The sequence below is a fragment of the Myiozetetes cayanensis genome, unplaced genomic scaffold, assembly GCF_022539395.1.
Source record: "Myiozetetes cayanensis isolate MyiCay16 unplaced genomic scaffold, myiCay2020 scf27, whole genome shotgun sequence".
NCBI classification, from domain to species: Eukaryota; Metazoa; Chordata; class Aves; order Passeriformes; family Tyrannidae; genus Myiozetetes; species Myiozetetes cayanensis.
The window spans coordinates 4319853-4335820 of record NW_026087488.1 but is presented as its reverse complement, the minus strand read 5'-3'; the positions used below and the strand labels follow the sequence as shown (position 1 = coordinate 4335820).

General features: G+C 50.4%; 2 protein-coding genes across 8 annotated transcripts in view; one reads left to right on the top strand and one right to left on the bottom strand.

Annotated features, from left to right (window-relative positions):
• Positions 1-654: 654 nt before the first annotated feature.
• Positions 655-5190, top strand: CRYBA1 (crystallin beta A1). Its single transcript, XM_050321783.1, is given in 8 exon segments — positions 655-672; positions 674-686; positions 1456-1520; positions 2074-2193; positions 2441-2559; positions 4146-4287; positions 4608-4750; positions 4874-5190. Coding segments are annotated over 8 exon segments (768 nt in total). The 3' UTR covers positions 5022-5190.
• Positions 5191-5669: 479 nt separating this feature from the next.
• The window catches only part of NUFIP2 (nuclear FMR1 interacting protein 2), a 42683-nt gene continuing 32384 nt past the window's right edge, over positions 5670-15968 (bottom strand). For 6 of the 7 annotated variants that reach the window (XM_050321606.1, XM_050321610.1, XM_050321609.1 and 3 more), the window contains one exon: positions 5670-15845. In XM_050321606.1, the coding sequence (XP_050177563.1) occupies positions 15793-15845 (53 nt within the window). In that variant the 3' untranslated portion in view covers positions 5670-15792. The remainder of the gene's footprint in view (positions 15846-15968) is intronic. The other variant, XM_050321605.1, reaches the window with a different exon arrangement.

Below are 15968 nucleotides of genomic sequence, written 5' to 3'. Positions count from 1 at the left end.
GTGGTGGCTGTGGTCGCCGCAGGGATGAGGCCTCCCCAGACCTGTGGCAGGTGCCCAGGTGCAGGCCCATGGCGGTGGCAGTGCCGTGTGGAGCGCTGGGGCTCTGCGTGGCAGTGGGGACGTGTCTGCCAGGCCCACAGCAGCTCTCACCTCCAGCCCCCCCTTGCCCGCCATGGGAGGAGGGTGTTTGCACGGACACGGTGAACGGAACCCACCTTGGCTGGAGGAGCAAGGTGACTGTGCCTGGTAGACACCCAGCCGAGCCCACTACCCGCAGGGTCTCACGGGGAGGTGTCCCTGCTGTCCCCACGGTGCCAACTGGCGCCAGGGCCAGGCCAGCCCCCAGGCTCGCCCCGTGACGGCGCGGTGCATTGGCCCTGGAAAATGCCAGCGCGGTCAAATCGTTGAGTCATTTGTGACCAAGATTATCTGTGCAAACAGCCGCCCTGATTATTTTTTTTTTATTATTATCAAATTTTTTTCTTTTTTCCTAAGAATGTGGCTCAGACCATGGGGATGAGCAGCTGAAATCTCTGGGGATCAGCAGGACAATGCCAGAGCAAGCATTGTGCTGACGGCTCTGCAAACGCTGGCACCAGTTCCCGGCCAGCAGCACCCTATAAAAGCTGAGCCGCTGAAGTAGGCAAACATTACATGGGCGAAGCAGCAGTAACCGCCTGAGCTAGGTGAGTCCTGGGACCGATGCGCACCTCTCCCACCTCGCCCCTGCTCACCCCTCTGCTGCCAGCCGGCCGGGCAGACACCCTTCCTCCTGCCTGGTGGCAAAAGACACCCAGAGGGACCATTGCCGTTTCCCGTGGCATAAGACAGGCTCACACGTCCCCGCTGGCAGCCAGGGGGGCTGAGAGCCCCTCTACCGCAGGGCACCCCACTCCTGGCACCCACTGGCACGGCACACTGGTTGGCGTCTCCCACCATTAGCCTCAGCCGTCCATGGGAGCCCACCACGCCTCCCAAAGGAGGCAAGGCCGGGGCACCGGGCAGGGAGAGGGGAGCAGGCTGGTCTGCTGGACACCCTCAGGCACAGGGCAGCCTGTGTGCCCCCCACCACAGCTCCCGGCTCCGGCTCTGGGGTGTTTTTCCTAGCGATGGTCTGGCCGCAGGGAAGGAGAAAGGGGAATCGGGCACCGTGCCCCGGCGGGTGTGCAGGCTTTGAGCCGTGGTCAGGAGGAGGGAAGGGGCACCGCAGCGGTGAGAAGAGAGCACCCTGCTTTGGATGAGCCACACAGCCCTCCGCTGCGTCCCCTACCCCATCCTGTGGCCAGCAAGAGGGTTTCATTGTGACTGGTGTGGCTCACCCGCAGCAGTGGGGCGGCTGTCTTTGAACAGGCGCCACGGGTGGCGGGCACAGAGCCGTCCCCCAGCCTCGGGAGTGGGCAGCAGGGATGCACAGGGACGTGCTGCAGTAAAAATGGCTTTTTCTTCCTTCTGCAGACACCGATCCAGCAGCAAAGATGGCTCAGACAAACCCTCTGCCTGTCCCCATGGGCCCGTGGAAGGTACGTCCTCACAACTCCTGTATCTCGCCTTTCCCTGAGTGTAGGTGGGGGACAGGGAGAAGGGCAAAGCGTGTCCTCCGGGGCCAGGAAAGCTGCACAGCGGGCAGTGAGGCAGGGACAAGCACAGGAAACAGTCATTCCTGTCTTCTACCCATGAGAATGTGCCTCCTGCCTGTTCAAATGCCTCCCAGGTGTTTTTCATAGGGGTCTTCACAGCATCCTGGCCCAGCCACGCCCTGGTCTTACCAGCAGTCCCGTGCCAGGCAGTCACAGAGTCCCTGAAAGCCACAGGCTGTTGTTCACCCTCCCCTGTCCATGCAAGACAGGGTGAGCAGGGGCCATGGGCACTGTGGAGCAAGGTGGGGAGCAGCCCCAAAGGGGCAGTAGCTCCAGGGCCACAGGTCTAGGAGGCAGCTGAGAGGGAGAGGAGAAACACGTGCACGAGAGAGGCACATCCCGTCGAAGCCTGGAGCTGTCGCGGGAGATTCCATCAACCACAGCCCCCCGGGGAGGTCCCGCTCGCCCTTTCCCCCGTTAATCCTCTTTGCCCTAGAGCGTTCGGAGCAGAGGCCGGGAGAACCGCCAGCCACAGCCCTGCCACCCGCCCGTCCCAGAACGGCTCCGCTCCTCTCTCCGGACGGCACCGCTGCCCCGGGAACTGATCTCCGCAGGGGTGAGCAGGAGAGCGGAGCGGGGGCCAGCCTGCGGCTCCCCCAGCACCAAGGCAGGGCGTCGCGGGGCCAGCAGTGCAGGGACGCGGAGGCGTGTGCGGGGCTGTGTCCCAGCCCAGAGGGGTGCCCGGTGCAGCCTCCGCTGGCTCTCTCCCTGACGGAGCGTGACCCTCCGTCTCCAAGAGGTGCTGAATTGCCTGGGGCCGCTGCTGGGCAGTTTCCAACTCGGCAGCTCACTCTCCGTTCCAGATTACCGTGTATGACCAAGAAAACTTCCAGGGCAAGAGGATGGAGTTCACTTCGGCCTGTCCAAACATTATGGAATGTGGCTTCGACAACATCCGCTCCCTGAAGGTGGAATGTGGCGCGTGAGTACCCAGCTGCCAGAGGCAGGGATGCTTTCCCAGGCAGGCTGGCTGGGTGAGGGGTGCCCAAGCGTGGAGCAGGACCAGCTGTCCTCGCTCTGCTTGGCTGGAGCCAAGGACCACAGCCAGGGGAAACCAGGCATGGGGGGATCCCACCCTGCCAGTGTAGAGCAGCCAGCCCTGGGCAGCACTGACACAAAGAGAGGGCCAGAGAACAGTGAGAATGCCCTTGGCATCATCCAAAACTGCCTCCCACAGTGTTGGAGCAGCCAGGTTTGGAGCAGGGTTGCTGCCCAAGGATGCAGTGAGGGTCAGTGCTCAGCGAGTGTCAAGTGTCTCTTGAGCTCGGCCTGCTCCCCATCCTGCCTGTGTAATCCCGTGGAACACCAGCCCTAGAGAGCCACCTCTCTTGCCCTAGGGACCAGCCCTGCTCCACCCCAGGCTTTCCCTGCACCGCACAGCTACCCAGGGCCAGGGCAGAACCTTCCCACAGCCTCCCCGGTCCTGAGAGGGTTAGGGAGTGGAGTCAGGCTACTCCCTGCACACGGGAATCTTCCCTGGCACACACGAGGCATCTCCCGAGCAGCTCAGAAAGAGCGTGTGTCGGGATCGGTCCCCATAGCGAGCATCCCGCCGGGGCCGGGCAGCAGACGAGATAGATTTGTGCTGCTATATTTAGGATGTGTAATGCTAATGGGATTACAGTGGCGAGCGTGCTCACGCTGTAATCAGCTCGCTGCTCCAGTTGACGTGTTCCTAATCAGGCTGTTCACCTTGCACAGGGTGGGCTGACTGCAGGACACAGGTTTGGGGCTCAGTTTGGGTCAGTGGCAAGAAGCTCTTACCCCCCCCAGCTCAGTGTGCCCCTTGGCACCTTGCATACCCCATCAGCAGGGCCTCCATGGACTGCACAGCCTGTGGCACCCACTTTCCAGCCCCCAGCCCTGGCCTCCCTGCAGCTGTCTCGTCCCCAGTCTCCTTAAGGGGATGTTCCCAGATGTCCCCACCCTGGGGACAGGCAGGTGCCATGTGGGCAGCACCAGGGCTTGCAAAATGTGTCCTACAGGGTGGAGGCATCCCACTCACCTCTCCTTGTTTTCAGCGGAGAGGGGGACTCAGAGAGGGGAAAGGCCACAGCTCCCTGCCCTGCCCAGAGCCAGATGGGCGCTGCCTGCTTTGGGCATCAGGAATTCAGGTCTTTCCAGCCACATCAGGTTGTAATTGGGAAACAAGTAGGAAATTAGGCCTTCGGGAGAGAAGGGCAGTCAGGGCATCCTGAAGCAATGTTGGTTTGCATAGATAATGACAGAGCAGTTGGAGGAAGAGCTACCTGTGCGGATGGGCCCCTGGAGAGGGGACCCCGTCTCTCCCGCTGCAGCCGCGCTGGTGCCTCCCCAGCACCAGATGTGGTCACACACTCCCCAGGTTCTCTGCCCACATCCAGCACCGCTTCCTCTCCTCCCAACCCGTGTGCAGAGGCCAGCCTCCAACCTCCCCCTGGCACCTACATCCTGCCCCGGTGCCAGCTCCAAGCAGGAGGCCCCGAGTTGCCGCAGGAAGCCCTGGCAGCCCTCGCTCTGTTTTTGCAGCTGGGTCGGTTATGAACACACCGGTTTCTGCGGGCAGCAGTTCATCCTGGAGAGGGGAGAGTACCCACGCTGGGACGCCTGGAGTGGCAGCAACGCCTACCACATCGAGCGCCTGATGTCCTTCCGCCCCGTCTGCTCCGCCGTGAGTGTCCCGCCTCCCGCTCTGATCCCGCTAAAACGTCCCAGGCTACAGCAGTGAGATTACCAAGGGCAAACACAGCTATGCCAGGGGCAGGCTCAGCTCTTCTCCCCCGCTCCCAGCAGGATTTGCTCTTTCTGTCCTGTTTTTTAAAGTTTTTAAGGGAACTTCTGGGCCAGCTGTACATGAGCAGAGCTGGTGGGCAGCCAGCCTGAGACAGTAGTTGTGGCACAACTGTCTCCAGCATCTCCCACCCCCCAAAAAATAAAAGCTCAGCAAGGGTCTGAACGTCTCCCCCTCACCCCCCCGCTCTCCCTTCCTAGAATCACAAGGAGTCCAAGATCACCATTTTCGAGAAAGACAACTTCATTGGCCGCCAGTGGGAGATCAGTGACGACTACCCCTCGCTGCAGGCCATGGGCTGGGCCAACAACGAAGTGGGCTCCATGAAGATCCAGTGTGGGGCGTAAGTGATGGGCAAAGGACGGGGAGCAGCAGGGACAATCTGCTGCCATTGCTGTGCTGCCACACGAGGGGAAGGGGACACACCCTGTAACACCCCTGCTTACCTCTTGTCCTTTTCTTCCAGCTGGGTGTGCTACCAGTATCCTGGGTACCGTGGCTACCAGTACGTCCTGGAGGCTGACCACCACGGTGGAGATTACAAGCACTGGAGAGAGTGGGGTTCACACGCCCAGACCTCCCAGATCCAATCCATCAGGCGTGTCCAGCAGTAGCTTCCCACCTTCCATCTCTGCAAGGTTTCAAAAGCTCACCGGCTCCCTCTTGGTGCTAATACTCCCCTCCCGAAATAACCACCCCCTCTCGTACTGCCACTGCTTATGGAACAACACTCCCAGACGGTACCGACTGCCACAATTGCCAATAAATGTGACTGAAAGAAAAAGATAAACCATCTTGGTGTGTGTTTGCTCTTGGGTGTTTGGGGCTGAGGTTGCACATCCCCACGTGAGCAGGGACCAGACTCTTTCCTGCCTGTTTTAAGCAGGGCTGAAGCCCAGTGGGACTCACACCGAGGGAGGTTCATTGCTCCACTGTCTCACACACACAAACCCCTTGGTTGCTGCAGCTCTGCAGCCACTTGGCTTCCTTCCCTCTCCTACCCTTGACAGGGTAAAGGACATCTGGACCCCCACCCTGTAGAGCCATGCTGGCACCTGGCACGCATGTACTCAGAGCTCGTGGGCTCTGCAGCTGGCACTGCCAGGCCTCAGGGACCAAAACCCAAGCAGCATCCCTGGGGACAAGGGCTGCTCCCTGAAAACGTAAAGAAGAAAGTCACACTGACACCCACAAACTTTAAAATTTTTATTCAACAATTTACATCACTTATTGTCTGTCTTAACGTATTCGATCTACACAAATTTCTTTTTTTTTTTTCCTGATAAAATAATAAAATTTGGATAAATTTTGAAGACCTGTTGGTGCAGAATAAACAAAATTTCAGGTAAGTTTTTTTTTTCCTTTTTTTTTTTTTTTTTTTAAACATTTAGTGTGAAGTATGACATCATTGGTAAAGATACATCATGCCATTACAGCTCATGGACATTACCTATCCTTACAGTCCGTGACATCACCCACACCAGCGCAAGGGGCTGCGCCAGACACAGCTACAGCAGGTTTTACACTAACTCCTCTAGCCACCCTCTCACCACCAGGAAAACGCCTACGCTTTTCCAGCTGGGCACACAGAGTGCATTAACCTAATCAGAAATCACCGGGGAGGGGAGAAGGAAACAAAGACTACCTTTACCGATCCGTGTGGTCGCACACTACAACATCGACACCAAAGAGGGGCTGCCCCTCTCTGCAGGTCAGAGGTAAATTCAGCTTCTGAGCAGGTAGAGCACAACCCCTCGCAGCGATTTTAATACAAACCAGGAACAAAATGAGAACTTATCGGCGGGGAAGGGGGGGGCAGGAGAGGAGAGGCCCCAGCGGCTCCGCCTGCAGGGATCTCTCCGGCCCCAGCTCGCAGTCGAAGCCCGCGGTTGTTTCGCACCGCCCTTAACACTGAAATATTCAGGGAAGGGGGAGAGAGGGGCATCCATCCCCCCAGTAAACAAGTCGAGGACCTTCAGAGGCTGGGAAGCCGCTGAAGGTGTGTAAGTACACGTGTGATGGTAGATAGAAAAGCAGCCCTGTTCTGTATGAAAAAAAGCTGTCAAGTTAGTACAAATTTCTGCCACGGTGAAGGGAACAGGAGGAGAAAGCTGTCAGGGCCCTTCTCCCGTCACCAAATCCTGACTCTCCCGCACACAGGCTCTGGGCTAAGCAACATGTTTCCAAAGGTGGTACCTGCAACCCAATGCATGAAAACAAAACCAAAATAAAGCTCTCACTCCCGAGGCCCAAGGGAACCCACCCTTTGCTCCAGCCCTGCAGTGAGATAGTGAGGAAAGCTGTCCCTCCTGCCTCACAGTGGGAATACACAGCAGTAGGGTTCCTCTTGGTTTATTTTGTCATTAGAAGCCTCAAGTTTGCCCACACCCCCAGCCTGCAGCGCAGTGGACTGGTCTCCACTCCCTCCCCAAAGCTGCTTTGCGTGGGGCTGAGCCCCTCTCCCCGTCCCCATGGGGACACCGGCGGGTACCACACCACGCTCTCACCAGAAACAAAAAGGGCACTGGTTCATCCCACAGTACAAAGTGTATCTGAAACACAAGCCAGCACACCCCACTCCCTCCGATTCAATTCCTAAAGTAGGCTCTTTAAAATAAAAAAATAATATATATATTTATATAGCTATACAGAGAGATACAGAGAAAGCAAAGGAGAGAGAGAGAGAGAGAGGCTACTAAAAAAATCAAGAAGCGCCAGTTTTCTGCTACAGCTGTCAGCAAAGAACTGTCACCTTACATCATACCCTCCGAGATGGTGAAGAGAATGCAGGCAATGACAGCACAGGAATGCAAAAGAGGGCAGATAAGTCACTTCTGGTAATGAGACACAAATTAAAACTTTCAAAACATGTGCATAGCTTTATTCATCTGCTTCAAACTAACCTTTTCACGGAGCTTCAGCGAAACCCGAGTGTGCAAAATGCATTTCTAAAAAATAATGCAAGCAAGCTTTCACATTTACTGTGGCAGAAGTACAGAAAGACTCGGACAGAATCACACGCCGGGGCGGGAGATGGAGAACCCAGAATTGCACAGCTTGGAGTTGTGAGTCACTGACTGCAAACACAAGCATTTCAATTTTGCGAACTTTAAGCAAGCTGTGTTTACTTCTCCTTTACAGAAAAACTCAAAAACCCCACAGAAACAAGAGCCACAACCCGGCAGGGAATAAATCCCCTGGATAATGGGATCCTGGTGCCGCAGAGAGCCTGAACTCCAGGAAAGCCGGTTCCAGACCTTGGCTTGTTTTGGCTCTGCCGGCAAACCATGGCAATGCTGATTTTTGTCCACAAGAGAAGAGCGAAGCAGCTTCTCTTTCTCTCCCTCCCACTCCCCTCCAAAGTCACAGGTGCCACCCTACAGGACATTATCCCAAAACTTTAAGACAGCCACCAACACAGGCTGGAGTCCAGGTCTCGTTTTGATCCAAAGGGTCACTGGGACACTAAGAAACCTGTCGATGGGGCGCGGCCATCGTGCTGCCGGCGGGAGCCCGGCCCTCCCAGCCACGTCCCCCCAGCTCACACACCACCAAATCTCTTCAGAAAGACTAAGCACACATGCAAGGCACATTGAGTCAGATGTACACACACACATGGGTGTGTAAAAGAGCAAACGCTGGCCAAAAAAATAAAAAATCGATGCTGAACAAACTACTTAAAACAGGCAGAGAGCTCTGGCCTATGTATTTATAGACTATTTTCCAGGCAGTTGTAATCCCCAAGTGTTTTTCCTACACGACTTTAGACCTTCCTTGCTCTTCCCTCACTTTACAGAGAGGTCCTTTTATTTTCCTAAAGGATCTTCTATAAATAGTCAAGTAAGTTCCCTTTTTTTCCCCTCCAGTAAACTCCTCCCTCAGGGTACACATCCCCCGCCGTGGTGCAGGAGTGACCCATGCAAAGAAGAGGTTCTGGACCTGCCTGTGCCCCACAGCAGTGCCTTGATGCAGCGAGACCATCCCCCCACTACTCCCTAAGCCTTTCACCGACAGGTTTTGGCTGGGTGGATGGCTTCACTTTGCTTTTTTCTTGGAAAACATCCAATCCCAAGTGCTCTCCAGCAGCCGAGGGCAGCTGGAGAAGGAGTCAGGAGTGCAGAGGCCACGCAATCCTTAATACTGCTGGTTAACTTCACATTGAGATAAAGCATTCAAAAGATCTTTTCGTAGAGATGAGCAATTTCCTTCTAAAGATAAATTCAAACAGAAAACAAATATATTAAAACCGGAGGCGAGACAAGAGCTGACTGAGATTTTTCTACCTCACAAATTACTCAGGCACCTTTCCCGCACCACCAGCCACGGAGGAAGGAGAAGCTGAAAACCTCAGGGATTTGCACTACCCTTCCAATAGCAGCTTGAGAAAAGGAAGGAGAGGAGGGTGGGGGGGAAAAAAAAAATAAAATAACAAAAAAATAAAAATGCACAGTGTTCTCTCAAGTTAAAAGAGTTCTCCTTTGCTTGCGTTTGCATAGAAATTCCCGTAGGTCAGCACCAAGATCAGGTACACCCCTGTCCTACACCCCGGCTCCCCCAGCTCCCACGCTCCCCGCAGTTAGTGGCTGTGTCACAGGAGGGTTCAACTATCCGCAGAGGAACTACATGGTCATGGTAAAAACAAAAACAAAACAAAACAAAAAAAGAAAAACAAAAGTGCATCACACATTCTTGATTTTCAGGGTTATACTTATAGCAGCAGCAGCATTAATCCAAGACAATGAACAGTTGTAGGTTCGTTCTTAAAATGCAGCAACACTCAATGAAATGTCTTCAGGGAAGGGCATAAGAGGGTCCTTCTCAAAAGGATAAAAATGAAAATTAGACTATTCAATGTGGACAAAAAGGAGATACAACAAAAAATTAAAGACACAATCTTATTTACATTAAAAAAAAACCCCAAACATTCTTGTTAAAATATCTTTACAACACCTAAGCAAAAAAATATGTATTTTAAGAATAAAGCAGAAACTCCTAAAGCAGTATCCATTTTTGGAACCCTTATTTAGCACCTGAGGAAAGACCGTATGGAAAGCAGACAGGTTGGGGTTTTTTTGTTGGTTTTTTTTGTTTGTTTGTTTGTTTTTTTAAGAAAACGGTTAGTTGTGTTTTGCTAAACGTTCAGAAGTTCGCAGTACACAAATTTCATACCACAGAAAGAAATGAGCGAAATTTTTTTGTTGTTGTTTTGTTTTTAAAGATACTCTACTCATTAATAAGGCTGTAGAAAAGGGACACTGCTATCTGACAAAATGGCTTTAGAGCTCTGGACACGTTATATGAAGCTTTCTGATTAACAGTCAGGACAAATCCAGCTCAGCATCCCCCGGTGAGGGCACAGGCAGATCTCTTGCTCCTGTCCTGGGACAGGGAGCAGGCTCGTGCCCTGGACATGAGGCCACCACAGGGTTCTTGTATCTCCCCAGACATCCACGGCTCTGCAATGCCACTTTTGAGGATGTCTCAGGCAGGACAGAGGCAGTCAGCCTGATCCTTGGGTGTAACATGTACTGGGTAAACCTCTAAAGCTCTGCAATCCCTGGGAGGCAGCACATCCACAGTGCACACCAAAATCTCCTCCTTCCCACCAGCCCAGGTTCCTGCTTCCCAACTGCTTGCACTAGGGCTTTTCCACACGGAAAAATGCTCTGGTGGTGGCCAAAGCTAGAATTACTCTGCTTTTTCGGCTACTCCACCACACCAGCCCTTCTCCTGCCTTCCACACTGCTGAGAAAATGTGTAGCAGCTTTAAATTGGGTGGATCCTTGCTCTCTTCCCTCCTGACCTTGACCATCTCCCTTGTAAACAGCCTCTGTAAGGAAAACAAATCACAACGGATGGACGGAAGAAAAATCTTCTAGGGATGAGAGGATAAGACTACTGAAAGCTTGGGACACCACAGCAATTTACTGAAGATGCTGAATCAAGATCAAAAAACAATGCACAGGAAAACTACTGGCAGCTCTGAAACACGGCTGTGAATGCCATCGCTCCCAGATGTCCCTGAGGTCACCCACTGGCCACTTGGGAAAGGATGCGATGGTGCTATGGTAATGCTCTCTTGAAGGTGAAAGCACTAATTCCATGCACAACTGGGAGGACAACTTCCATCTCTCTTTCTTTCTTTCTTTCTTCCTAGAGGAAGCAATTTTCCTTTCCGTTTAGCTGGCTGGTTCACCCGTCATCGCTCCCAGCCACCAAACAGCCGGTGGACTTGACACCTAATGAGAAATGGGGTTTCTTTCCACATTTCAAAGAAGGTCACAGCAGCTACCAAAGACAAACAGTGGGATTTAATGGTTCTGAAAGGTCTGAAGTGGGTTAGTGGCAGAATTCATGCCCTGAACTACCCACTGGTCAAAGAGAAAAGAGATTTCTAACAGAGGATTGTGGTGGATTTAAACCAAAACCAAACTCCAACCTTGAAAGACAACACATTTCCAATCTACCAGACAGGTGAAGTGGGAGAGAGCAGAGGCTGAAGGCCCCAAACCACTGCCACCAGGAGCACAGAGCAGTTTTTAAATTACCTCTTGGAGCAGATGAAATGCTCCCTGATCCACCAAAGAGAAAGCAGATTCCAAGCTGGATCTGGCTGGCACTTCAGCCTCTGTTACACAAGACCCTGTATAAGAAATGCCCAGAAGAACCAGCGGGCAGAGAAGGAATGGTGGGGAATAACCAGAGGAGAAAGGAGACAGCCCCTGTCCTCACAGGAATCCTCACTCCAATAAACAGACAGCTTGGCAAGGAAACTGGAGGAAAGAGACTCACAACAAGAACAGAAATGAGAGAGAATCCTTAACCTGAATTAGTATCTTCATAGCTAATAAAAAAATAGGTCATGATCTCACCCTTAGTGCCACTTTCCAATACTACACATACTTAGGGGGTTTTAAAACTTACTTTACTCAGTGTAATGAAAACAATGGCACAAATAAATACACGCTCGCTCTCCTTACACATCAGATGCTCACACGCACCGCTGGCTCCTCGCCCCCGCAGACACCCTCGGGTGCAGACCCAGGACAGGAGGCTGCTGCTCCCCTTCCCAGGCTGTATTTGGTTTATGCTACAGTACTAATACTCTGAGTCAAACAAAAACAAAACATGAGACTTATCAGTAACACCTTATCGTTATTTCAATGTGCTAAATTAGTCACAGCTCGATTTCAGGTTTTTTTTTTTCCTTTTTTTTTTTTTTTTATAAGTTTACACAAAAATAATCAGAAAACAGATTAAATCTTAAGATATTTTTAATAAGTGCTCAGTTAAGAATTGTGTGAGGACTTGGGGAGGACTGCAGACAACGACAGGGCGAGTTACACGACAGCACGAGGAAGTTCCTTCCACGGTCCTGCCTGGCTCTAGGCAATAGTCTATCCCAGAAATCCTGGGGAGCCGGAGCTACAGGAGCTGAGAGAGGAATTCCTAACTGCTTAGCACTGAGCACACACCATGGAGCTCATGGAGACAGAAAGACAGACGTTTGAACAGAGGATGGTCAGAAATACAGCAGAGAAGGTGCTGCCGAGGGTGTTTTTGGATGGGTCCCGCTGGCGAGGGGCCACGCACAGCGAGGCAAAGCCACAGGGATGAGCATCAAGGATAAACCAAGCCAACCCATCTCTTGAACCATGTTTCTCTCAGCATTTCTTTTGCTATTTAAATGAAAGACTGGACTAGGCCAAGATGAGAGTCCTCCAATATTCAGCAAGACTCAGATCTTTTTAAAGGCGCAGGGTCCTCAGCACCAGTTAGTGCTGCTCAGCTCCTGCATCCCCCCGGCCCCCAGTGCAGATCTGGGATAGGGGTACAGGACAGCACAGACCCCAGGGAAGCAAAACAGGGTGTTTTTGTTATTTTTTTCTTTCTTTTTTTTCTTTTTTTTCTTTTTTTTTTTTAATGGAACCTAGCCCTTAAGGCGACAAGTGACTACACAAGGCAAATAAATACACAGCAGAGCCTTAAAGCCAGTAAAACAAACTGGAAACTTTGCTACTAGCCTTCAACTTTTTGAAAATAATAATAAAAAGGAAAAAGAACATTTCTTCCACCTTAATTTTCCCAGTTCCCCACCATCCAGTTTGTTCAACACTTTAAAGCTCAGGAATGCCCCAGCTCTTCGGCGGCAGAGCTGGAGGCAATTCCGACTTTTGGCAAGCAGTTGGGAGACTCAACAGAATTAAAAACAGGGATGTTGGAGGACTAGATGTCGGGCACATCTGTAAACATGTTATACATCTCAAAGTTACACACACCTGTAAAGGTGGTACAGTTTATAAGTGAAACAGAACTATTTGCGACTGGCCAACCACACATTTCTGAACCTGGACTGATACAATACATGATGACTATATAGTATCACACTCAGTATTATACTATATAGTGGTTGATACATCAAATGGAGTAGGCAATCCATAGTCAAACGTTTAAAACTAAGCGTGGCAGAAAGCTAACGTCTTACACAAGGTACAGAACTCAGTTTCATTGTCCCACCATGAACCCAAGTGTCTCATTCAGGAACAATCTTGTTAAAAGTATAAAAACAATTAAAAAAAAACACATGCTACATACTCCTAATTAACAAAACAAAACAAAAAAGCAGATCATAGAATCATCGAATATGCTGAGTTGGAAGGGACCCATCAGGACCAGTGAGTCCAACTCCTGGCCCTGCACAGGCCACTCCCAACAATCCCACCACGCGCCTGAAAGCGATGTCCAAATGTTTCCTGAACTCAGACAGGTTTGGTGCTGTGATCACATCCCTGGGGAGCCTGTTCCAGTGCTCAACCACCCTCTGGGTGAAAAACCTTTTCCTGATATCCAGCCTAAACCTCCCCTGACTCAGCTTCATGCCCTCTCCTCAGGTCCTGTCACTGGTAATGAGATCGGTATTTGCCCCTCTGCTGCCTCTTGTGAGGATATTGAAGACCACCATGAGGTTTTCCCTGTGTCCTCCAGGCTGAACAAGCCACCTCAGCTGCTCCTCATGTGGCTTCCCCTCCAGACCCTTCCCCATCCTCATAGCCTCCTTTGGACACTAACAGCTTAATATCTTTTTTTATTTTGGTGCCCAAAACTGTCCCCAGGACTCAAGGTGAGGCCACCCCAGGTCAGAGCAGAGCAGGACAATCCCCTCCCTCACGGGGCCGGTGATGCTGGGCCTGATGCCCCCCAGGACAAGGTTAACCCTCCTGGCTGCCAGGGCACTGCTGACTCATGGCCAACTGACCACGGACCAGGTGCTGCTTTCCAGCATCTCATTCCCCAATTTAGACACACATTCTGCCCCGTCCCAGGTGCAGAATTGAGCACTTGCCCTTGCTAAACTTCAAATGGTTGGTGGACTGCCCATCTCTCTGATCTACCCAGGTCTCTCTGCAGGGCCTCTGTGCCCTCAAGAGGTGACAGCTCCTCCCACTTTAGTGTGGTCAGCAAACTTACTTAGCATCCCTTCAAGTCCTGGTCCAGGTCGTTAATGAAGACTTTGGAGAGAGCTGGGCCAAGGATGGAGCCCTGAGGACCCCCCACTAGTGACCAGACACGAGCCTGATGGCTTGATGGATAAATCTAAGCACAAGGGGTATGCAAAAGTTTTGGGTTTATCTGCTTCCTGTAATGCCCCACAGGGTCCAGACTAATTTTAGGAGACACCAACTGCTGCTGACCTTGATAACCAGGAGCCAGGATTTGGCCACAGACACCCACGATGAGCACTGGGTGTGTGTGGAGCTGGGGTTGATCAGCAAATCCATTTCTGCTTTATTCACTTCTCACTCTTGCCCTGGACCCCGTGACCTTTCCGTCTTTAAAAAAAACCCCAGAAAAACTACCCGACCCCCAGATGATTTGGACACTCTACACAAGCTGCAATGGGACAGAGTCAGTTACACAGCTGGAGCCTGCACTCTGCTCAGCCTTCCCTACCACTGCTAGGAAGCCTTCCTTTCCCTGGGATTATTTTTTTTTTTATTATTTTTTAAATTATTATTTTCATTCCTAAGTCCTCCATTTTTTTGTAATAAAATATATTTTTATTAAGAGATAATTAGAAGCAGAGCCCGGAAATACACAGACTGCATTAAAATATAAAAGAGCATTTCCACGGGGCAGGAAGCCCAGCCGTTGGCGTTCTATGGACAAATTGAAAAGGATTCAAATTCCCATTTTTCTTTTTTTTTCTTTTTTTTTTTAAAACTTTTTCTTTTTTTTTTTTGTTATTTTTGAAATATTTTTTTTAAGAGAAAAAAATAATTCAAGAAGGATGAAAGTTAGCAGAACTCAATTCCTCTTCAGTTTTCCATTGAAAATGGGAAAAAAATCCAGCACATTTAGTGTTAGGAGACAGACAGAGCAAATATGAAGCACCTACAGTTGAAAGCAGAAGATACATTTTTTTTTGTCTTTTTTTTTTTTTTCTTGCTCCCAGTAATACAATGGCATTAAACTGTGGGAACAGTGGGGTGGTTTTTTTTTTGTTGGGTTTTTTTTTTTTTTTTTCCCCATATTAAATGCCTAAACAGATTGCTTATTTTTCCATGTTGTCTTTTAAAATGAAATAACTCTTCAGTTGCAATAGTCCAACGTGTAACAGGAGCCAGGTCAACTGTGTGACTTCACCATGCATCCTAGAACTGCAGTATTACCATCTTTCCCTCAGCAGAACGAGCTGTTTAAGACAATATGCCCCGCATAGGATTGCTGCTTTACTCCTGGCAAAACATGCGGATTATAATTCTCTGGAAAAAAAAAAGAAACTCTGCAAACTTCAAGGTGTTTCTCCAGCATTCAATGGAAAACAAACCAGGAAAAAAAAAAAAAAAAAAAAAAAGGAAACTAAATGGGGGAGGTGAAAGGGAAAGGGGAGATGAAGGATGGTGAATCATCCTGATTTCCCTGTGATTAGTGTGTCACTACAGTCACAGAACAAGAAACAGAAACCTTGTCAAGTGGAAATGCCTCTCCAGTGGGTTGCTGTTGCCCGTGTAGACGACAGCAGGAACTTTGAAACCGGGCTTGTAATTGAGTCTGTATTCCTTAATCACTTGCATTTCACTCTTTAAACAGAAACAAAACAAAAATGAAAAAAAAAAAAAAAAAAAATCTATTCAGTACCGGAGATTAAATAATCACGTGTGTAGTCTCGTTGAAATAAATTTTCAGATTCCTTAAGAAGTCTAATTACTTTCAGTTGCCATTTTTAAATAACTATATATATATTTGTATATATTATCCTGTGATTCTAGTTATGGTTCCTCTGCTGCACTGAAGATTTAGAAGGAGCATAAAAGCCTTTTTGTCCCCCACGAACAGCACAAATGCTGCAGAAAGGTTATAACAGGCAGTCTTGTCTTGCTACCTTCATTGACCCGGGCGATCCATGGCTTCATCATAAGTGATTATCCTTTTGGGATCTGGAAGGAAAGCAGAATTCTAAGTTTTTCACAAGCTGAAGATAAACACAAGAGATCTGCGTGGTACTTGTACCTTAACAGACTTTTCCTTTGGAACCCCCCTCCTGCCAATGCACCCTAAGC